General features: G+C 38.1%; 1 protein-coding gene across 3 annotated transcripts in view; it reads left to right on the top strand.

The window, feature by feature from the left end:
- LOC128688667 (epimerase family protein SDR39U1) overlaps positions 1-24897 on the top strand; it is a 43818-nt gene extending 18921 nt beyond the window's left edge. For all 3 annotated transcript variants that reach the window (XM_053776609.2, XM_053776608.2, XM_053776610.2), the window contains exons 4-6: positions 10521-10588; positions 15928-16074; positions 23771-24897. In XM_053776609.2, coding sequence (XP_053632584.1) covers positions 10521-10588; positions 15928-16074; positions 23771-24207 — 652 coding nt within the window. In that variant the 3' untranslated portion in view covers positions 24208-24897. The remainder of the gene's footprint in view (positions 1-10520; positions 10589-15927; positions 16075-23770) is intronic.
- Positions 24898-25335: the final 438 nt, after the last annotated feature.

The following is a 25335-nucleotide window of genomic DNA, read 5'->3' as shown; positions in this document are numbered from 1 at the left end:
AATCATTTGATACTCTCATCACCTTACTCTTTTCTATGTTCACTTTCAACTTTCTACCTTTACACACATTCCCAAACTCGTCCACTAACCTTTGCAATTTTTCTTTAGAATCTCCCATAAGCACAGTATCATCAGCAAAAAGCAACTGTGTCAATTCCCATTTTGTTTTTGATTCCACATAATTTAATCCCACCCCTCCCCCGAACACCCTAGCATTTACTTCTTTTACAACCCTATCTATAAATATATTAACCCTTTGACTGTCGCGGCCGTATATATACGTCTTACGAGGTACCGTGTTTGACGTATATATACTCATAAATTCTAGCGGCTTCAAATCAAGCAGGAGAAAGCTGGTAGGCCCACATGTGAGAGAATGGGTCTGTGTGGTCAGTGTGCACCATATAAAAAAAATCCTGGAGCACACAGTGCATAATGAGGAAAAAAAAAACTCCGACCGTTTTTTTTAATTAAAATGCTGAGTTTGTGGTCTATTTTCGCATAGTATTTATGGTTGTATTCTCGTTTTCTTGGTCTCATTTGATAGAATGGAAAACATATTATAGATATAGAGGTGATTTTGATTGATTTTACTATAAAAAGAACCTAGAAATGGAGCTCAAAGTAGGGGAAATGTTTGATTTTTGCCAATGTTCAAAAGTAAACAAATGATGCCATTGTCCAATAAATGTCCAACTAGCCATTCTAATATGCAGTCATGAATGGATTGATGTTATTTTTACAATTATTACAGTATTGGAGTAGTCTGCGTAATAGTAAGTCTTCTATTTTTTGTTTGAATAAAAATTCAAAATAGAAAGCAAGAGTAACATCAGAGGGGCCTGGAGACATGACTGATGAGCAAAGAAAATGTTATTTTAGAGCCAGGAATGTCTTCATTGTTCATTCTGGACCTTATTTTGAAATTATCATATTTTTTAGTTTTCGTGAAATTGGCCAAATTGCAAATTTCTGACCACATTATTAGGTAGTTGAAATCGGTAAATGGGCAGTTTCTTGTACTCAATCGATAGAAAAAATGGAGTTCTAAAGAAATAGCTATGAGTTTGGGCAACTGGAACAATGGAATTAGCCGAAAATAGGGCTCAAAGTGGGCGAAATCTCCAATTTGTAAACAGCGCCGAGGTCGCTAACTTCGCGAGAGCATAATTCCGTCAGTTTTCAATCAAATTTCGTTTTTTTGGTGTCATTATAATCGGGAAAAGATTCTCTATCATTTCATAAGAAAAAATAATTTTTTTTTTTTTTAAATTTTGCGACACCAGGAGACACCTCAGGATTGGGGGTTGCGACAGTCAAAGGGTTAAACAACCATGGTGACATTACACATCCCTGTCTAAGACCTACTTTTACTGGGAAGTAGTCTCCCTCTCTTCTACACACCCTAACCTGAGCCTCACTATCCTCATAAAAACTCTTTACAGATAATTTTCTTTCACTTCAACCCTTTATGTTCCATCATAGCCTTCAAATATAAATATTTTTGTAAGTTTTATTAATGCATTATTATTGATCCTTTACAGTGGTTATTTTTATAATTCATAAATGCTTAGCTTTTAACAAGTGTATATATAGAACTAATTTGATTGATAATGCATAACATACAGTATAAAGAAAAAAATGAAATTAGAAATTAGTTTTTTACTGTATCTTTATAACTTTTAATGTATGAGAGAAAAGTTTAGTACTGTACGTATATGTATAAAGGTGAATCTAGTGTATTTAGGTTTCCTGAGAGCAAACAAATTGATAGTATCATTAATGTTTCTTGTCACATCACTCTTATTGTTTAAATTGCTGAATTAACTATTTTTTTTTTTATGTTCCTCAGATGATTCTAAAGCAGCAGTCAGTTATGAGAAATAAATCTTTTAACAGGAACTGTGATTGAATTAAGCAAAATGGAGACAATAATTCATCCCTCATATTTGCTCCATGAATTACCTTTTGATTTTTTTTTTTTTTTCCAACAAGTCGGCCGTCTCCCACCGAGGCCACTTTCACCACACTCACACATTATCACTGTTTTTGCAGAGGTACTCAGAATACAACAGTTTAGAAGCATATACCTTTAAAGATACACAACATTTTGATGTAATATAATATCTGGAAGTTTTCCCCCTCATGTGTCATCTCTATGCTTTAGCAAATTTCTTGCAGTCATTTATAATTGCAATATTTTATTAGTTTAACAAAGATAAGGTTAAACATAATATACAGTATATGTGAAATTTTACCTAATATTGCAGGTTTATGCATTTACACATTTTCATTGTAACCTTGTAAAATATTTCCACTTCGAACATAGTTTGTCTTGCTTGGTCTGCAACTACAGTTTCAGTGTTTGGCTTAATTTCATAAAAAAAAATATTTTTTCTCATGTGAGTTTCTGGCGTTAATGAATCAGTGACACCCATCCTTAATAAATATTTATTAAAAAGTTAACCCCTCTTATTTTGTCTTAGACTTAAGTACTTATTATGTACTAGGATAAGTCTGCCTGAAATGCCCTGGCATGATAGTGGCTTTCTTTGTACTTAAATAATCAAAATTGTAAATACACATTGTAACCTTGCAAAGAAATAAATTCTTTATCTTTATTTTTAAGTGTCAGTGATCAATTTCTCTCCTTACTTAAATATCTAGATCCTCCAGATTCCTAATTCCAATGTCTTTGGTACATTCTAAACTTATATTACCTGATTTTTGGTGGTTTCTTGCATTCAAAACTTGACACCAGAACATTCCTCCTTCTCCTCCTCAAGGCAATATTGTCATGTTGCTTCTGTCTTATGAGGCACTATTAGCTAACACCTTTGGGTAGGAGTGATGGATAGAGAATGCCTGCTGCTTTAGCTGCTGGCAAGTGCTGGACTAATTCTTACTACCAATGTATGTCTTTCATGTTGGTTGTCTGTTCAACCTATCTGATAGATGGTTGGACGTCAGGGACGAAGGACAGAAGTAGACAAACTTCGTATAATAAGGCTCTCTACATATTAACTCATGCTCAGTCCCCTTATCTCTTTGACTCCAGGTTCTAATTCTTTTAATTTCCTATAAGACTATCTATTTCTCCATGGGAAAGTGGAACAGAATTCTTCCTCCGTAAGTCATGCGTGTCGTAAGAGGCGACTAAAATGCCGGGAGCAAGGGGCTAGTAACCCCTTCTCCTGTATGTACTACTAAAGTTATGAAGAGGAACTTTTTTTCTTTTTAGGTCACCCTGCCTTGGTGGGATATGGCCGGTTTGTTGGAAAAAAAAACTATTGTCATTACTAATAGAATTGGTACTTTCTAGTTTACAATCAGTCATCTTTCATCATCATCATCATCATTGTAGCCACCATTATAAAGTAATGAAATAATACTCTTTGAGAAGGAATAAGCTTAGGTGTGAGGTTAACCCTTTCAGGGTCCGTCCCGTAGATCTACGGCTGGTCGGTGAGTGTCCAAACCGTAGATCTACGCCAAAATTCTAGCGCCATCAAATTTAGCGCGAAAGCGCTCATAGGCCTACATATGAGAGAATGGGTCTGCGCCGTGGGTGTGCGCCGTAAACAAAAAATCTAGGCGCCTGCATAGCATTGTGGGAACGCCGGCTCAGTCACCCTTGTTCACCATGCCTCGTCGCAAGTCAGCTCTCACTCCCCGGAAAATTGGGACTCTCCTCTTCCTGTCTGATAGTTCTGACACTGATGGAAGTGGAAATGAAGACGAATTCTACGGCTTTGATAAGTTAGTGACCGAAAATAATGACCAGGATATCGATAATAGTGCAGAAAACCCCGACGATCCTCGACCTTCTACCTCTGGTGTGGGCACTCATGACTCACGGTCGGGTGTTCCTAAACGTAAGAGAAAACTAATATTTTCCCGTGGCCTGGCCTCTGACTTCAGTAATGACGATGATTCTGATGTGGATTGTGATTTTATTGCGCTCGACGATCATTCGAGTAGTGATAGTGAGGAAACATATTCACCAGTGAAGCGTCGGTATGTTCGCCGCCGCATGCGCTCGGGTAGTGTACCCTATGCTGTGCCCAGGGGACGGAGTACATCCCGGAGTACATCCCGCGGCCCTACACCCGTTTTAGGTAGTGATAGTGAGGATGATGTGGCTACACTTGGCATGGATGGGCCACAGACATCAGTGGATGGTGTTAGTGGGGCTGGTGGTGGTAGTGGCACCGCCATGCGTGACTCGCTGTGCCACGCGGGAACCCACGCTGCTGACTCGTCAGTTCAAGGACAAAGCGGAGCGTCACCCACCAGCCCGCCACAACCACCCGTACAACCAGCCTATGATGTCCAGTATCCACCAGCAAACCGTATCTGGGATTGGCAGCAAAATCCCAATTTTGTTCCCAGCCCTCACCACTTTGATGACTCGCAAAGTGGAATTCTACCTACCTGTCCCCTTGGAACCACGGCCAATGAACTGGAATTCTTTGAATTATTCTTTGACCAGCCATTGATGGAAATTATTGTCAGGGAAAGTAATAAGTATTTTCAGTACACCATGGCAAATACGATCTTATCACCACAGTCAAGACTACACAGGTGGAAAGAGACGACTGTTGCAGAAATGTATTTGCTTTTTGCAACAATAATGCTTATGCCTCATGTCTATAAGCATAATATAAAAGCATACTGGTCCACAGATCGGCTAATTTGTACCCCATCCTTCAGTGAAATAATACCAGTGAACAGGTTTATCTTACTGTTACGTATGTTGCACTTCTCTGACAAAACCAGGCCTGACAGAAGTGACAGGTTATACAAGATTAGAAATGTTTTCATGTATCTCAAACAAAAGTTCAGGATATACTTTTATCCATTCAAGAATCTTGTAATTGACGAGTCTTTGATTTTGTTCAAAGGTAGACTGTCATTCAAGCAGTATATACCGAGCAAGAGGAACCGCTTTGGTACAAAATTGTTTGTACTCTGTGATTGTGACAGTGGCCTGGTGTTGGATATTGTTGTATACACGGGTAGTAAAACATTGAAAGATACCAAGATGTTATTGGGTATATCAGGTGACGTAGTGAGAAACATGATGGCACCTTATCTTGGTAAGGGCCATGCATTATATACCGATAACTGGTACACAAGCCCATTACTCAGTGATTTCATGTGAGTGAACAAGACAGATGTGTGTGGCACAGTGCGTTCTAATCGTAAACATATGCCCAGGCTCAACGCAGGTGTTCGTGGTGATGACGTGCAGGTGTTTACTGCCAATGACATCATGGCATTACGGTGGCATGACAAACGAGATGTCACATTGTTGACAACCATTCACCGTAATGAAATGCAAGACAGTGGCAAAGTTGATCGAGTGACTAATGAACGTATTCGAAAACCAGTGACAGTGATTGATTATACACAAAACATGCGCTTGGTTGACAAGTGTGACATGCAGATTGGTTTTGTTGACTGTGTTCGTAAGAGTTACAAGTGGTACATGAAACTTTTCTTCCATCTCATGGACATTTCAATGCTGAATGCATATAATATGTACCAAATAAAGACTGGTAACAGACCACCGTATGGTGAATTTTGTTTGTCTGTTGTCAGACAACTCATAATGAAGTACCAGGTAACAACACCTGCAATACAACATGGTCCTCGAATTCATCACAATATACCCAAGTGTTTGAGAAGAGAAGGTGATCATTTCATAATACAGCTTCCTTCAACTCAAAAGAAATTTGCTCAGAAGAGATGCATTGTCTGTGCACAAACAAAACGACGGCAACAAAGACGCAAAGACACTCGGTTTATGTGTGAGGAATGTAAGGTGCCTCTGTGAATGGTGCCTTGTTTCAAGGAGTTCCACAAGCTCCAGCAGTTCTAAAACCATGTCCAGTGATTGTAAATATGTAAATATATGATAGAACATTAGTATTATACAATATTTGTGCATGTTTATTGTAATAAACAACAGTGGTAAACAATAATATGATAATAACTTTAGTGCGGTTATTGTGTTCAATACAGTGAGTATATATATATCAATTATATACAGTATTGGTCTCTCAGGCCCCAAATGTTAGTAGGAATAGAAAAAAATTGGAAAAGAAAAGAAAAAACAACTAAAACAACAAAATAATATAATACGCGTATGTGGAATTCGTCGATGTTGCCGCCACCACATCATTTTCTACAAACTTCTTGGCACTGTATCTCGGTAAGTACTGATCAGATCCTAATTTTTTTTGTTTTATTACCTTCACAAAAATATGCTCTTTAATTCTGTAAGAAAAAATAATTTTTTTTTTTTTTCAAAATTTCTTGGACACTGGTGCGTGACTTCAGATTTTGGCCTTGGACCCTGAAAGGGTTAAGGGACTAATAGTATCTTCGATAAACTGGCTTGTGTTTTCATAGATGATTCTCTACTTTTTACAGACCATTCAAAGCCCATTTTGGTGCAGCTTGTATGACTGTTACTCATGTCACTATACGAAGAAACAAACGAACAAACTTTATTTCTATGAAGTGGAATACAGTATACGCATTATACAGTTGGGATGATTGGCATATATTATTACATTATAGCAGTGGTTCCCAATCTGTGGTCCGTGGACCCCTGGGGCTCCGCGAAGGTAGTACTGGGGGTCTATAAGTTAAGTTCAAAATTTCAGGAGGCTGCAGTGTAAAATGTATAATTACTCATGATATAAGGTTGATAAAGAAAAATTGAAGAAATAAGAAACCTTTTTATTCAATGCTTGCAAGGTTTGAAGAACAGTTTTAAGGATTATTTTCCTCTTTCTGATGCCAGTAACAAGTGGATTATGTATACATTTTATGTAGATATAAAAAATATAAAAGATTTAACTTTTGTGTGACACCTCACTGAGGCTAAGTTTCATTCGGTACAACTTATCAGACTTTTGGTTGCATGTGAGTATGAGTAGCCAGAACTGGCATCCAAAGCACTGAGATTTTTAATGACATTCCCCACTACATATTTATGTGAGCAAGCTTTCTCACAACTGTTTTACATAAAGTCAAAATACAGAAACCAGGATAAATGAGGAACCTGCAGTATTGGCATAATTATTATGGATTTTTTGAAAATTCGATATTTTTCTACTAAAAAGTCAGTTAAGCCAATTTCATTGATTGCTGATGGATTTTTGATACAGTAGTACAGAGCAACTATTTAAAATTAACTTTAAAAGTGTTTAAAAGTATTGTGTGTTTTTGTTTTGCAACTCTGAAGGAACAATGGATGGGAACATTGAATAAGACGGGTCATGTAGTAGTGTTCATCCAAAGATGTGTTTCAGTTGTTGTCCTGGTTTGGCATGCAAAGGTTGTAATAATTCCATTAATGTGTATTTGCTGTTAAAAGTGCCTTTTGCTTTTTCATGTAGTTTAATGGTTAAAAAGAAAGTCAGCAGAAATGAGTGAAAATAGCAATTTGAGTCCTCACAGTGGGACAGATGTGCTATCACTCAACATGACGAAGACATATTGAGTGATAGCACATTAAAATAATAAAACTTGGTGTTTCGACTCAGTCACTAAAATTAAGAACAAATTGAATTACGATCAAGATTTAAACACAAAAAGGATGGGCAGATATGGTAGAAAATGGAAAACACCACCAAGATTAGACAGAAAAATAATATGAATGGTTCTTAACAATAGAAGAGGATCTTGCAGGCAGATTTCCTCGGACCTAGCAGCATCTAGGACAGTTAATGAGAGGCTTTTGGAGAGTGGATTGAAAGCATAGTCTCAGAAAGAAGCCGTGACTTGATGAACCCATGATACGGGAAAATTTAGCCTGGGCTAAGTATCACATTGAGTGGACTTCTGAACAATGGGAACATGTAAGAATTACACTTAGCTTTTCAGTTCATTTGTTGTTTATAAAAGATTACGTGTGAGTGAGGTGAAAGTGTTGAATGATGAAAGTATTTTCTTTTTTGGGGATTTTCTTTCTTTTTGGGTCACCCTGCCTCAGTGGGAGACGGCCGACTTGTTTAAAAAAAAAAAAGAACATTAATTGTTAGCAAAATGACAATTCTATTTGAGAAGGATTAAGATTACTATTCAGCTTCTCTGGTTGTTCCACCTCTTCTATTGTCTTTTCTGTTGTTGCAGGTGGTTTTCTCTGATGAATCCACCATTGCAATGCTGCATGACCATGTGCTGACTGTAAGAAGGCGGTCAGGTGAGGAATTTGTGCATGAATGAAGAAGACTGTCAGATTTCCTCAGAAAATGATAGTGTGGGGAGCCATTTCCGTTCTTGGAATAAGTCGTTTGTATATTGTTGAGGGTACCATGAACCAGGTGAAGTATATAGAGGTACTACAATGCCAGTTACTGCCTCAGATAAGGTATTGGTATGGTGATCGACATTGGATATTCCAGCAGCACTCAACCTCATGTTACGTGGCAAATATTGGCAAAGACGTGGTGAGCGCAACGTGGCGTTGAGCTGCTCCCATGGGCTGGAAATTTCCCCAACATGAATGCTATTGAGAGTTTAAGGTCTGTATTGAAGGATGAAATACGCGAAGTTCCCATTACAACCAAGGTACAACTCATAGAATGCCTTATTAGGATTTGGTTTCGTTCTGCCAGAATCGAGGAATTATGCAAAACTTTGATCACTGGCATGCTCACATGTGTTAAAGCACCTATGGATGCTAGAGGAATCAAACCAAATATTAATCAATGTAAAATAGTTGACTTATACTAGTGTATCAAAATACTAAATCCATTAGCAGTCAGTGAAATTGGTTTAGTTGACCTTTTAGTAGAAAATATCGAATTTTAAAAAAATCCGTATTAATTATGCCAGTGCTGTGATCTGCGCTCAAAACTGTCTGCCAGTGAACCTGAAGTTTGGAACATAGTGTCAACAAAGCAGCATCAACCATCTCATTAAACAAGTAAGTTGTTTTTAATACTGCCATTTATTTAACTGCATACTCGGTTACGTATGTCTTTCAGTTGAGAGATGAAACTGGGAAAACAAGTTTGTTGTTAGTTAATAAAATTGGCTTGTTGAGTAGACAGACTCTTTCAAAAACCTGGGGTCCCTGGGAAAATTATTTTAAATAAAAGGGGCCCTGGTGGCGAAAAGGTCGGGAACCACTACTTTATAGAAAGCCCCTTGTTATGTGAAGGATTTCAGGCTGCCTTAAAACTGATTATGATTACAAATATATGAGAATAAGAATACATACATAGTTTTTAAAATATTGAAGGCATTTAGTAATTCAATAAAATAGTGCAATTAGATATATATTAAGGAAGAAACTAAGTACATGTGATAAATGAATGGCAGACAAGAACAGGTACAATACAGGATAAAAGATTTTTTCAGCATAATTTACTGTTGTTGATCTGTCATCTGCTTTCCCACTTATGCAGTGAGAGGCATCCCAAGTTTTACTTTGTAGGATCATGATAGAGCTTCCTTACTTTACCATATCTACACAGACATGTTATAATCCACATAATCAGTTTACTCACATTGGAAAATAATGTGGATAAAAGTGTGCTTATATTTTGCACTCGTACACATCAGTAATATTTTGCTCATATTCAAGTACAATTCCAATATAATTCCAACTAGAATTAGCTAAATACAACGAACCTTATAACTAAACCCCAAAAATCCACAAAAATTTCAACAAAATGTGAGAATCCTGTTGATTTTATTGTCACTCAAAATATTGTCTCCTTGATGTTGTACTAGCATGCTACTGTACTTTTTCCTCCCACAGGATCTCGCCTTTTTACCCCCAAAAGGCATCATGGGCCAGGATTTATTGCAAATGGGGCTTTGTATCGCCTGACTAATTCCTTTGAAGGCCTAAAATAACAAACTGTAGAAAATTTGAATGAGTTATGATTTTATATATAGTATGTACATACATGTATATCTAGCCCAATTCCTGGGAAAGACATAGTGTGTCTTGTTAAAGGGTTGAACATATTGCACTGGCAGAATTGCTGATGTTTTCTATCTCATGTAAAACGGCAGGTAAATCTTACAAACTACTTTTCACATTCAGCATGAACATTTCTTTACTTTTCTGCACGTTTCTTAGTTGTGGTTCTTATTCCTGTAATATTTCTTTTTCATCTGATTAGGTCCTGTCTGAGATGGCTGCATTGGTGATCTCCAGAACCATGGACACATAACAGTTAAATGTACTAAAAATAAATGATAATGGCTGATGAATGGACAAATACAGGCTATGTGTATGAGATGTGAACTTTAGTCAAATAAGAAAAAAAAAAGTCAGGGAATTTATGTAGTGTACAGAAGAACTGCAAGTTTAATCTAAGGTACCAAAAAGTACATCACAACAAGATCATTACAGCATAGGACATAATATTTTTAACAAATATTTGGCTGAAATTAGTGGAGTAGTGAATTTCATATTTTAATATAATCAGAAGGAATTTTTCTTAAAAAATGTTTTATACAGAAATTTATGTAAGGAATTTTTTCAGGTACTTAGCTGAGGCTATTAAAGTATCGAACATCAAACCCAAGGTGTTTGTCACAGCTTCAGGTGTGGGTAAGCATTTATGATTTTATGTAATTTTATATTAACTGTATGAAAGAATGCCTGAAATATAAATACCATTAACCTATTTTTCTTTGTCCCAGTGGCTCATAATTTTAAATGTTATTAGAATCTTGGTTTTATAATTTAAAACGTTACCAAGATGGTCCCTTGCAATTGGAGAGGGCCTCTTGACCTGAAGAAGTGGACCTTTTTTTTGTCTTCCCTTTCTTACTGTATATCAAACCTTTATATTCCCCTGCAAAAAGTAATTTTAGAATGGTTAAGGTGAATTCTATTGTATGACTTTTGGTACATCATATAGTATATTTATGAATCAGTGTGAATTATGGAACATTCGTTAGGGAATGTAATTACCAATTTGTAGATAAATGAGCAGACCTAAGCTCATAGTCTCACTTTCCTTCAGTGTTTATTCTATCTTCAGTTTCTTAAAGCTTCAAGTGTTGGAGTACTTACTACCTCCTCCTGCAAATCATAATTGATTTACCACTGTTTGCTGAGGAAAATCTTTCAGTGTTTTTTTCAGTAGCTCTTCTTTCTTAGTTTGTAGTTAGGACCTGATGCTGTGCCAGTTGACAGTGTCAGTCATCTTCCTTGTCAATGCTTTCATTTTTTATAGTCTTTAATGCAGTTATCACATTTTCTCTTTTCTGTCTATCAATCAAAAATGGCATATTCAGCATTTTCTGTCTTCCTCCAGAGCTCGTAATTTTTAGTTGCAGGAGCCATTTTGTAGCTTGTCTTATTTTCCTTTAGCATTTTTTTTTTAGGTGCATATTCTAACTTGGGTCTGAAATGTGTTGTGAATAGCTTAGTCAGCCTTTCCCTATTCATATACTGTATCTAAATGTAATTTTCAAGTTGGCCAGTGTTGCCCAGGAGTTCCTCGTTGTATCATTTGTGACTTTCATTTGCGTGACAGTGTTTTGTCACTGGTGACTCTTGACTCTTGGGTTTCTTTCTTTGGTTGATGCCTTTAGTGTTTTCTTATACAGTTTGTATTCTGTGTGATGTCTGTTTTCACTTTCCATTACATGGCATTTACTTTATATTAAACTCCATCATTCAGATTTTACTCCTCTTGACCAGTCTGTCCAGGTTTTCCTGTAAGGATGCTTGGTTATTTTCTTGCTTGTCTTGCATGTGACCTATGAAATATAGATTCTAACCAGTAAATTCTAAAATGTGATTAATGCAGTGGGGCCCTGGGGGCCCACTTGGAATATGTCCAACACCTAATACAATACCTACTTTTGGTCCTTACTGATACTTTTTATTTTTTTTTACTTTTTCCTCTACTTATTGTTTTTTGTTTATTTGTAATGTACAGAACCACTTTCGTCCTCATGCACACTTGGATAACCAGTTGTTAACCCCTTCACACTAGTGTAATAAGAAGTGGGAAATAAGGAAGACGAGCCAGTCAAATACAAAGGAAGGGGAGCACTGCAAGAGAGCTAGATGCCCACAGAGGGAGAGCAAGCGCACAGAGGTGCGTGAAAGGGGAAGTGGTGAAATAAATGAAGAAGGAACAGAAACACAAGACAGGAGAGAGAAAGACAACCCAGAGGAGAAAAGGAAAGAGGAAAGGGGAAGAGGAAGAAGAAAAAGAAAAAGAAAAAATGAGGAATCGGGTTAAGTCACGGGTGTTCTGAAGTTTGGAGCATTTTACAATGTAGTGGGAGAGGAAGGCATCTACAGAGACGAAGCGAGGGCTAATACACAACTAATACACAACTTTCCTTGTATGAACCTTAGCCCTGGCTTCGTCTCTGTGGATGCCTTCCTCTCCCACTACATTGTAAAATGCTCCAAACTTCAGAACACCCATGACTTAACCTGATTCCTCATTTTTTCTTTTTCTTTTTCTTTTTCTTCCTCTTCCCCTTTCCTCTTTCCCTTTCTCCTCTGGGTTGTCTTTCTCTCTCCTGTCTCGTGTTTCTGTTCCTTCATTTATTTCACCACTTCCCCTTTCACGCACCTCTGTGCGCTTGCTCTCCCTCTGTGGGCATCTAGCTCTCTTGCAGTGCTCCCCTTCCTTTGTATTTGACTGGCTCGTCTTCCTTATTTCCCACTTCTACCACTACCACTACTACTACCTCTTCTTCTTCTACTACTACTCAACCACTGATGAAATTGAGACACATGTGGGGCGTCTGGTTGTCTTTGTTGTGGACGTTTCGCCATCCAGTGGCTGGCTGGATGGCGAAACGTCTACGATGGGGATGCCCGGGTGTTGTGCATGTGTCTTAATTTCATCTTGTCGGTATTATATACAATTCTTGTACTACTACTACTACCACCTCCACCTCTTCCTGCCTATATATAGCCATCCTGCTCCACCTCTGGTTAGTGTGACTTTGTCAATGGTCCAAGTCGGACCGAAACGTTGTCGTAAGCTTCTCTCTTTTATGTGCGGGTTATTTGTGTGGCCTTATATGCTAGAAAATACAATACTTGCAACCAGTTGTAATGTCTGTTCATTATACACTTATGTTCATGCAACTTAAAGATATATTGATCTGATATGGATAATAGGGTACAGTATAATGAAATAACATTACATTGGTTATAAGTGGTGCTGGGTTTGATGTAAATATTGTGATAATCATTCCATAGTCTTGATTTAACTTAGTAATGTTTCACATTATTATTATTATTACATTCATGGGGAATGTGAAGGTCATGCAGCAGTGCCTCGGGAATGGAAGGCAATCAGGTTTGATCCAAGGAAGGTGAAGGTAGTTCTAACTCCATGGATCAAGAGCCCTTCACCAGCATCAAGACACTTCCCCCTTCAGTGGTTAAGATTAACTAGCTTGCCACCTTTTGTACACACTTTACTGGACATTTAATGAGTTCAAATCCCAGACTAGTCCTTTATTTATTTTGTATTGAGTAGTGAATGAAAGTAGGGAAGGTACAGTATCTAAGGATTGGCACAGAGCATAACAAGTTTGTATGAGAAAAAGAAAAAAAAAGATAGTGTTAGAATTATAGGTAAATAAGCCTGTTGAGTATACCAGGTAAAGTGTATGGTAAAATTATTACTGAAAGAATTGGGAATAAGACAAAATAAGATTGCAGAGGGGCATGGATAATCTAAGAAGGGTATGGGATATGTAGACTAAGTGTCTACATTGAAGCATATAAGTAAACAGTATACTTCAATAAGGGTAATTATCTGTTTGTTGCATTTATGGATTTAGAAAAGGCATATGATAAGTGAGCAATGTGGCAGATATTGCAAATGTATGGAATAGGTGGTAGGTTACGCATAAGTATGATAAAGCACCTAAATTACTGGGAATGGTCGAAGTCCCTTGATTTGTATTTCCTGGAACACAGGCAAGAAAGATACATAATAATATACACCTAAAAAATCCTAGAGGGGTTGGTACCAAACTTGCACACAAAAATCACTCCCTGTGAAAGCAAAAGACTTGGCAGGAGATGCAACATTTCCCCAATGAAAAGCAGGGGTGCCATGAGTACACTGAGAGACAACACAATAAGTGTCAGGGGTTCAAGACTGTTCAACTGCCTCCCAGACCCCTGGCTGTCTTCAAGAAGGCACTGGACAGGCACCTAAAGTCAGTCCCTGACCAGCAGAGCTGTGGTTTGTACATCAGTTTCTGTGTGGCCAGCAGTAACAGCCTGGCTGATCAGACCTTGATCCACCATGAGGCCTGATCTCAGACCAGGCCATGGGGGCATTGACCCCCAAAACCCTGTCCAGGTATACTCCAGGTAAGTAGTGAAGAGTTTTTATGCAGAGAATGAGGCTCAGGTTAGGGTAGAGGAGGACTATTTCTCATTGAAAACAGGATTCAGACAGGGATGTGTGATGTCACAATAGTTGTTTGGCATATTTAAAGATGGGGTTACAAAAGAAGTGAATGCTAGTGTTGGGGAGTTTTTTAATATATGTACTGGCCATCTCTTAATGAGGTATGGTGACCCCCAAAAAAGAAGAAACACACTATCATTCTTCAATCACTGTCTTGCCAGAAGTGTGCTGACATCACAGTTCAGATGACCCTTCACACTGCAACATCATCCCTCCTTTAGAGTGCAGGCACTATGCTTTCCACCTCAAGAATTTGAGTTAGGCTGACTGGTTCACAAATGTTATATACCTTGCTCACACTCCAATAGCACGTCAAGTTGTAATAACCACTTGTCTCTACTCACTCTGATCTGACAAGCTCACACCATGGTATGGGATTGATGAATTTGATACATAGTGAGAGGCATCATGGTTGCTCTTTGCCAGTGGCATTTCTTTTGTGAGATTCTGAAGATAAGTTACAAAGGTTGTTAGATGAATTTAGGAGGGTATGTAACAGAAGGAAATTAAAACTGAATCCAGAAAAATAGCAGTGATGAGAAAAGCTAAAAGTCTATGAAGAATAAAAAGGCACAAAGTCTATACAAAAGTTTGTGGAAGATAGAATATCATGTTAGAGTGAAGGAATATGTATGGAGGAAGTGTTTAGATATCTGGTAGTGGACATGTCAGCAAATGATTCTTTGAATAACAGGGTGAACCTTAGATAAGATAGGGGGCATAAAGATAGATGGTGTGTTAAGGCATCTGTGGAAAGAAAGAAAGAAAGAAGTTTATATATGGAGGTAAAGCTGTCAAATATGTACCTTGTTGTCATGTTTGACAGCAATGCGTGGTGTGAATGTTGCGCAGAGAATTCAATGTGTAGAAATTAGAAGACGATGTGGGACCATGAAGGGTATACGGTAATTCAGAGGGATGAGAAGAGGCTGTTGAGGTGGTTTAAACTTTAGAGAATTATTATATTATAATAAAAAAAAAGCGCTAAGCCACAAGGGCTATACAGCAAACTTTAGAGAAGAGGGTGTTTAAATGTGAGGTTGAAGGAAGGAGAGGTAGGAGTCATTTCGGATGATGAAGGCAGGGGTTTGAGCATCTAGTAGGCTTGTGTGAGCTTATTACCTAATAGTGAGTGGAGACAAGTGGTTTCTAATGCTTGATGTGCTGTTAATATACGAACAAGGTATTATTTATGAAAGAGTTCAGAAAAACTGGTTAGCTGGACTTGAGTCCTGAAGGTGGGAAGGACAGTGCCTGCACTCTGGAGAGGTGGAGACAATGCAGTCAAATAGTTCTGATTTGTGATATGTATAAGCACAGTTCTGGCAAAATGGCAAGTGAATTAATGATTGTGAATGCATTTCATTTTCTTGGGCTACCCTTCCTTGGGAGATGGCCCACGAGTTAAAAAATAAAAATTATAAACCCTGTTTTATTAGTGATGTCTTTTTAATTCTCAAATATAAATTCTTCTTAGGTTTTTACCCACCAAATCAAGATGAAGTATATGATGAGGATGGCCCTGGTGGAGATTTTGACTTTTTATCTCACCTGTGTTATGACTGGGAAAATGCAGCAAATCTTCCATCCCATCTTGATGTAAGAACAGTCAAGATAAGAATAGGTATGGGCTTCTAAGTTTTTAACTGATAAACTAATATTTTGTATATTATTTATTCATTACATTATTCCAGGTATTGTATTCTGTTAAACTATACTGCTGTCATAATAAGGGAAAAAGATTGAACAAATATGGATTAATATAATCTATAAAACTGTAAAAAAAATTACCTGATTTTAATTTATAATAAATTCTTCCTGTAAACATCTACAATACATTTCATAAAATTGATAAATTCATAGTTTTTGCAAAATAGTGAACCAAGAGTAGAACATCAAAAGTTTGCAGTCAGAGTCTTTCGATAATTGTAAAGTTTCTTATGGTACAGTCAACCTTCCATATCCATGGGTTCCGCATCTGCGGATTAAGCCAACCGCAGATAAAAAAAAAAAAAAAAAAAAAAAAAAAGTTCCAGGAACCAAAATTTGAATTTGCCGCATACCTTAACCTAAGCCTAGAGAAGCATTTCCATACTAGACAGTAATCTAAGCTCCTGTTCATGACCCAATAATGAATTATGTAAACTGTTTTGTATAAAATTAATAAATTAAAAAAATAACTGTAAATAAAAATTTGTTGGCGGTTAGGAGCAGTAGGCTAAGGTAAACCGGACAATAGAGTTGGACTACGGGTAGCAGCAGTAAGTTAATTCACCTCTTTACCATCAAACCACCTGGAAATAATATTTTCACTCGCCTCAACCCATTCTGATATTAACCCCTTAACTGTCCAAACATTGATCTACATTCTTACCATGTTGAAAGCAATGTGTGGTGTGAATATCATACAGAGAATTAGGTGCTTAGAAATTAAAATGCAAAATGAAGTCACCAAGGGTATACTTCAGAATAATAATTTTTTTTTTTTTAACAAGTTGGCCGTCTCCCACTGAGGCAGGGTGACCCAAAAAGAAAGAAAATCCCCAAAAAGAAAATACTTTCATCATCATTCAACACTTTCACCTCACTCATATATAATCACTGTTTTTGCAGAGGTGCCCAGAACACAACAGTTTAGAAGCATATAAGTACATACGTATAAAGATGCACAACATATCCCTCCAAACTGTCAATATCCCAGACCCCTCCTTTAAAGTGCAGGCATTGTACTTCCCATTTCCAGTACTCAAGTCCAGCTATATAAAAATAACCAGATTCCCTGAATCCCTTCACTAAATACACTACTCACACTCCAACAAACTCGTCAGGTCCCAAATACCATTCGTCTCCATTCACTCCTATCTAACATGCTCACGCATGCTTGCCGGAAGTCCAAGGCCCTCACCCACAACACCTCCTTTACCCCCTCCCTCCAACATTTTCAAGGACGACCCCTACCCCGCCTTCCTTCCCCTACAGATTTATACACTCTCCATGTCATTCTTTGATCCATTCTCTTTAAATGACCAAACCACCTCAACAACCCCTCTTAAGCCCCCTGACTAGTACTTTTATTAACTCCACACCTCCTAATTTCCACAATCCAAATTCTCTGCATAATATTTACACCACACATTGCCCTTAGACAGGACATCTCCACTGCCTCCAACCGCCTCCTCGCTGCAGCATTTACAACCCAAGCTTCACACCCATATAAGAGTGTTGGTACCACTATACTTTCATACATTCCCTTCTTTGCCTCCATAGATAATGTTTTCTGTCTCCACATATACCTTAATGCACCACTCGCCTTTTTTCCTTCATCAATTCTATGGTTAACCTCAACCTTCATACATCCATCCGCTGACACGTCAACTCCCAAATATCTGAAAACCTTCACTTCTTCCATACTCCTCCTCTCCAATTTGATATCCAATTTTTCTTTATCTAAATCATTTGATACCCTCATCACCTTACTCTTTTTTATGTTCACTTTCAACTTTCTACCTTTACACACTCTCCCAAACTCGTCCACTAACCTTTGCAACTTTTCTTTAGAATCTCCCATAAGCACAGTATCATCAGCAAAAAGTAACTGTCAATTCCCATTTTGTATTAGATTAACCATAATTTAATCCTACCCCTCTCCCCAACACCCTAGCATTTACTTCTTTTACAACCCCATCTATAAATATATTAAACAACCATGGTGATATTACACATCTCTGTCTAAATCCCACCTTTACCAGGAACTAAAATTTTGCCTCGCATAGCACTAAAAAACTCGCTCAACGCTATTTGTCCGAGACGCGTCTATGCGAGGCCTGAGCCAGCCTCGCATGTTCCGCCGGTGGCATTGTTTACAAGCCAGCCTCCGCAGTAACATCCAAGCACACAATTGGAACATTTCGTATTATTACAGCGTTTTTGGTGATTTTATCTGCAAAATAAGTGACCATGGGCCCCAAGAAAGCTTCTAGTGCCAACCCTGTGGTAAAAAGGGTGAGAAATATTATCGAAATACTGTGGTACCATGGTCAATTGCTGCTGCTGCTGCTGCTGTAGCACTGTCAGCTGCTGCTGCTGCTGTAGCACCGTCAGCTGCTGCTGCTGCTGTAGCACCGTCAGCTGCTGCTGCTGCTGTACCACCGTCAGCTGCTGCTGCTGCTGTAGTACAGTCTGCTGCTGCTGTAGTACAGTCTGCTGCTGCTGTAGTACAGTCTGCTGCTGCTGCTGCTGTAGTACAGTCTGCTGCTGCTGCTGCTGTAGCACTGTCAGCTGCTGCTGCTGCTGTAGCACTGTCAGCTGCTGCTGCTGCTGCTGTACCACCATCAGCTGCTGCTGCTGTAGTACCGTCTGCTGCTGCTGCTGCTGTACCACCGTCAGCTGCTGCTGCTGCTGTAGTACCGTCTGCTGCTGCTGTAGCACTGTCAGCTGCTGCTGCTGCTGCTGTAGCACTCAGCTGCTGCTGCTGTAGCACCATCAGCTGCTTCTGCTGCTGTACCACCATCAGCTGCTGCTGCTGCTGCTGCTGTAGTACTGTCTGCTGCTGCTGTAGCACCGTCTGCTGCTGCTGTAGCACCGTTGTTGGTGTGGCTTATTGAGAATACCAAGAAACAATTAACCCCAGAGGGTTAGCCACCCAGGATAACCCAAAAAAGTCAGTGTCATCGAAGACTGTCTAACTTATTTCCATTGGGGTCCTTAATCTTGTCTCCCAGGATGCAACCCACACCAGTCGACTAACACCCAGGTGAACAGGGAAAAATGCCTGGAACTAGTGCTCATATTGGTGAATTTAAAGCCAGCAAAGGTTGGTTTGAGAGATTTAAGAATCGTAGTGGCATACACAGTGTGATAAGGCATGTTCTGGAAGAAAATGCCAAACAGGACCTACAGTACTCAGGAGGAAAAGGCACTCCCAGGACACAGTCTCATCAGTCATTGCTGCATCTTCAATAAAGGTAAGTGTCATTTATTCTTCATTTAGTAGAGTAGTACATGCACAATATATATTGTGCATGTACTACTATTTCATGTGGTAAAAATTTTGTTTTCATACTTTTGGGTGTCTTGCATGAATTAATTTGATTTCCATTATTTCTTATGGGGAAAATTCATTCGCATAACGATAATTTCGCATAACAATGAGCTCTCAGGAACGGATTAATATCGTTATGCGGGGGTCCACTGTACTTGCAACATCTGCCACATTGCTCCAAAACCCACTCTATCATATGCCTTTTCTAAACCCATAAATGCAATGAAAACTTCCCTACCTTTATCTAAACACTGTTCACATATATGCTTCACTTGATCCACACATCCCCTACCAACTCTAAAACCTCCTTGCTCATCCGCAATCCTACATTCTATCTTGCCTCTAATTCTTTCAGTTATAACCCTACCATACACTTTTCCTGGTATACCCAGTAAACTTATTCCTCTATAATTTTTACAATCTCTTTTGTCCCCCTTACCTTTATATAAAGGAATTATACATGCTCTTTGCCAATCCCTAGGTACCTTCCCCTCTTTCATACATTTATTAACCCTTTCAGGGTCCAAGGCCCAAATCTGGAGTCACGCACCAGTGTCCAAGAATTTAAAAAAAAAAATTTGTTATTTTTTCTTATGAAATCGTAGAGAATCTTTTTGTGAAGGTAATAAAACAAAAAGTACGAAATTTGGTGGAAAATTGACGAAATTATGCTCTCGCGAATTTTGATGTGTCAGCGATATTTACGAATCGGCGATTTTGCCGACTTTGACTCCCATTTTAGGCCAATTACATTATTCCAATCAACCAAATTCTTAGCTATTTCACTAGTATTACTTCTATTCTATCGATTGAGCACAAGAAATCGCCAAGTCAACTGTTTCAACTACAAAATAAAGTGATCGGAAATTGTTAATTTGGCCAATTTAACACAAAGTTCAAAATATTCCAATTTCAAAATAGGGTCCAGAATGAACAATGTAGGCATTCCTGGCACTAAACTAACATTTCCTCTGTTCATTAGTTATGTTTTGAGGCTTTACAAATAAATTCCATTTTGATTTTTTATTCACATAATGAATTTTTATTCACACCAAAAAATAGAAGATTTACTGTTATGCAATACTGTAATAATTGTATAAATATCATCACCATATTTGTGAATGTATATTAGACCCACCAGCTGACGTGTATTAGACGTGTGAGGTCGTTTGTTTACTCTTGAATATCGGCAAAAATTTAACATTTCTGCTACTTTGAGCTCAGTTTCAAGCCATTTCCAGTGCTAAAACCAATCAAAATCATCTCTATTTCTGTAATATGTCTTCCATTCTATCAAATGAGACCATGAAATCGCAAATACAACTATAAAAAACATACGAAAAAACACTGCAAAGTTGCTGTTTTAATCGAAAAATCATGATTTCATTTTTTTTTCTCTCATTATACACAGTGTGCTGCAGGATCTGTTTTATGTGGTGCACACATACCACATAGATGTATTCTCTCATATCTAGGCCCAAATGTACCACTCGCAGTTTATCAGAGTGAGCTGAGCTCATGGCGTAGATCTACGGTTTGGACCCTGAACGTAAAGCCGTAGATCTACGGGACGGACCCTGAAAGGGTTAAACAAAAATACCAACCACTCCAACACTATATCCTCCCCTGCTTTTAACATTTCTGTACTGATCCTGTCAGTTCCAGCTGCTTTACTCCCTTTCATTCTGCGTAATGCCTCATGCACCTCCCCCACGCTCACATCCTGCTCTTCTAAACTCCTAAAAGATGGTATACCTACCTGGCCAGTGCATGAAATTACTGCCTCCCTTTCATTGTTGACATTTGGAAGTTCCTCAAAATATTTCTGCCATCTACCCAGTACCTCCATCTCCCCATCTACTAACTCCCCTACTGTGTTTTTAATTGACAAATCCATTCGTTCCCTAGGCTTTCTTAACTTGTTTATCTCTCCAAATTTTTTTTCTTATTTTCATTAAAATTTCTTGACAGTGCCTCTCGCGATCTATCATCTGCTCTTCTTTTACACTCTCTCACCACTCTTCACCTTTCTTTTACTCTCCATATACTCTACTCTTCTTATAACACTTCTGCTTTGTAAAAACCTCTTATAAGCTACTTTTTTCTCTTTTATCACACCCTTTACTTCATCATTCCACCAATCACTCCTCTTTCCTCCTGCACCCATCCTCCTATAGCCACAAACTTCTGCCTCACATTCTAATACTGCACTTTTAAAACTATTCCAACCCTCCTCAATCCCCCCCATTACTCATTCTTGTACTAGCCCACCTTTCTGCCAATAGCTGCTTATATCTCACCCAAACTTCTTCCTCCCTTAGTTTATACACTTTCACCTCTCTCTTACTTCTTGTTGCCATTTTCTTTTTGTCCCATCTATCTCTTATTCTAACTATAGCTACAACTAAATAATGATCCGATATATCAGTTGCCTCTCTATAAACATGTACATCATGAAGCCTACCCATCAACCTTTTATCCACCAACATAAAATCTAACAAACTACTTTCATTACATGCTATATCATACCTTGTATATTTATTTATCCACTTTTTTATAAAATATGTATTACTTATTACCAAACCTCTTTTGACACATAGCTCAATTAAAGGCTCCCCATTTTCATTTACCCCTGGCACCCCAAATTTACCTACTACTCCCTCCACAACATTTTTTTCCCACTTTCTCATTGAAATCCCCAACCACAAGTACTCTCACACTTGGTTCAAAACTCCCCACACACTCAATTCCCAAAACCTCTCTCTCTTCTCCAGGTGCATATACACTTACTATAACCCACTTTTCATATTCAACCTTTATTTTAATCCACATAATCCTTCAATTAATACATTTATACTTTCTCTTTTCCTGCCATAGCTTATCCTTCAACATTATTGCTACTTCCTCTTTAGCTCTAACTCTATTTGAAACCCCTGACCTAATCCCATTTACTTCTCTGCACTGAAACTCTCCCACCCCCCTTCAGCTTTGTTTCACTTAAAGCCAGGACATCCAGCTTATTCTCATTCATAGCATCCACAATCATCTCTTTCTTATCATTTGCACAACATCCACACACATTCAGACATCCCACATTGACAATTTTCTTCTTTTTAGTAATCTTTACAGGAAAAGGGGTCACTAGCCTATTGTTCTTGGCATTTTAGTTGACTTTTACAACACTCATGGCTTACGGAGGAAAGATTCTTATTTCACTTCCCCATGGATATAAAAGGAAAAGTAACAAGAACAAGAACTATTAAGATAAAATCAAAGAAAACTCAGATGAATGTGTATAAATAAACGTGTACATGTATGTGTAATGTGACCTAAGTGTAAGTAGAAGTAGCAAGACGTACCTGTAATCTTGCATATTTATGAGACACAAAAGACACCAGCAATCCTACCATCATGTAAAACAATTACAGGCTCTCGTTTTACACTCACTTGGCAGGACAGTAGTACCTCCGTGGGTGGTTGCTGTCTACCAACCTACTACCTATAATAATATATTCAAATAAAGCATTCAGCCCTGGATATAGTTCAGAAGAGTGAGGAGGGGTTGTTGAGGTGATTTGGGCATGGAGAGAGAGATGTTGCATAAATCAGGGGTGGAAGGTTGGAGGGGTATGAGTCATTCCAGGAATGGATGGAGGGGCAAAAGAGGCTTTGAGCTTTAGGAGCTGGAACATCCAACAGGCTTATACAAATTCATTAGGAGTGAATGGAGACAAGTGTTTTTTTTTTTTTTTAATGGATGTGGTGTTCGAGTGTGAGCAAGGTAACTTTTATGAAGGTATTCAGGGAAATCACTTAGCTGGACTTGAATTTCAGAGGTGAGAAAGATAGTGCCTTCACTCTGAAGGAGTGGTGAGAATGTTGCAGCCAGAGGGGTAATCCAAATTGTGATGTCAACATACTTTTGGAAAGACAACAGTTGAATGAATGATGGTAAATGTGTTTCCTTCTTTGGGTTACTCTGCCTGTAGTGTGGAAGATGATGTAAAATATTAACAGTAATTTTAAAGCAGATAAAACTCCAGTCTTGAAATAGCTTTATAACCAGTTCATCTGGAAAAGTTGAGCATTATGTGGGCTTTCCAATTGCACATACAGTAAACTGTAAACCTGTAATCATATGTACCCTTAGATAGTAATTTTTATGTATTTATATTTATATTTCCATTAACCTGTAGCTTGAAAAATATATTAGGCATCTTGATTGCTGAGTCTTTCATATTTTTGACACCACTGAAGTTACTGTTCTTGATTCTTGCAGGAGTGGTACTTGGTCGTCAGGGTGGAATGATTAAGCAGCTCATATTTCCATTTTATATGGGCTTTGGGGGACCTGTGGGAAGTGGAGATCAACCTATGCCCTGGATTCACGTTGAAGATATAGTTGGTATTTTTATCCATGCAATCGAGTCAGAAAATGTCACTGGAATAGTCAATGGAGTAGCTCCACAAATTATAACAAACAAAGAATTTGCTACAGCTTTTGGAAAAGCTCTTTGGAGACCATCAGTTGTACCCTTACCGACATTTGCTATAAATATGCTGTTCAGTGAAGAGCGAGGTAAAATTATGACTGAGGGACAAAAGGTAATTCCAAAGAAAGCCCTTAGAACAGGGTATTCATTTAAATACCCAAACATTACATGTGCAGCAAAAGAATTCTCAAAAATTATATATGCAGATGAGCTAAATATGTAGACTTGGGTCAAGGTATGTGAAATATTTAAGTTAATCCATCCTTAACAATTTTTTTTTTTTTCATTTTATAGCATTGAAAACAAATATAAGTAGTACTGAATCGTGCCTTCCTTTTGAACAAAAATGAATAGTCTTAAATTGCTGTTTTGGATGGTAAACAAAGGATTACATAAGTGTACAAAGCTTTTTGCACCTTTGACTGGTTTAAGGTTTTTCTACTCCCACAGCCCAGCTAGTGGCCACACTTCATCAGCCAGGTTTTTGCTACCTGCAGCTGTATAACCCTTGTGGTTTAGCACTTCTTTTTTATTATAATAATAATTTGCTACCTGCAGGTCCACATAGCCATCACAGCTTAGCTGATCTGGCACGTTATTTGCAGAAATTTGTCTATTTGACACTCAAAGATTAATACCATTGTACCAGTAATATTTGCTAGTGGAAGACTGAAGAGTCTTGGGCCTAGTATGTTGACAGTGTTCGCTAATAGTGCTTATGTTATTCCTACTTTCATTTACTGTATCTTACATTTTAATGCTTCATATGTACTCAAATGATTGTTTATGAATGACATTATATTGGATTACTGCTACACTACACTTGTCAATGTATGAAGCATCTACTGTACTGAATAACCTTTATGTATATCATGTTTTCATAATAAGTAACAATACCATGGTTGCTACACTATTTATTTTTTTTATTAACACTGGTCATTTCCCACCAAGGTAGGGTGGGCCGAAAAAGAAAAACTTAGGGTAGCAGTCTTGGCGCAATTTACGCATCGGAGATATCGCCCAACTTGATTCCTCTTTCAGGCCAACTCCATTGTTCCAGTTGACTAAATTTTTAGCTATTTCGCTAGTACAGTGGACCCCCGCTTAACGATCACCTCCCAATGCGACCAATTATGTAAGTGTATTTAAGTAAGTGCGTTTGTACGTGTATGTTTGGGGGTCTGAAATGGACTAATCTACTTCACAATATTCCTTATGGGAACAAATTCGGTCAGTACTGGCACCTGAACATACTTCTGGAATGAAAAAATATCGTTAAACGGGGGTCCACTGTATTCCTTCCATTCTGCCAATTGAACACAAGAAACTGCCCATTCAACTATTTCAGCTG

This window comes from Cherax quadricarinatus, chromosome 13 (assembly GCF_038502225.1).
Source record: "Cherax quadricarinatus isolate ZL_2023a chromosome 13, ASM3850222v1, whole genome shotgun sequence".
In the NCBI taxonomy this organism is placed as follows: Eukaryota; Metazoa; Arthropoda; class Malacostraca; order Decapoda; family Parastacidae; genus Cherax; species Cherax quadricarinatus.
Note: the sequence above shows the minus strand (reverse complement) of the source record. Positions and strands in the feature narration are given on the sequence as shown.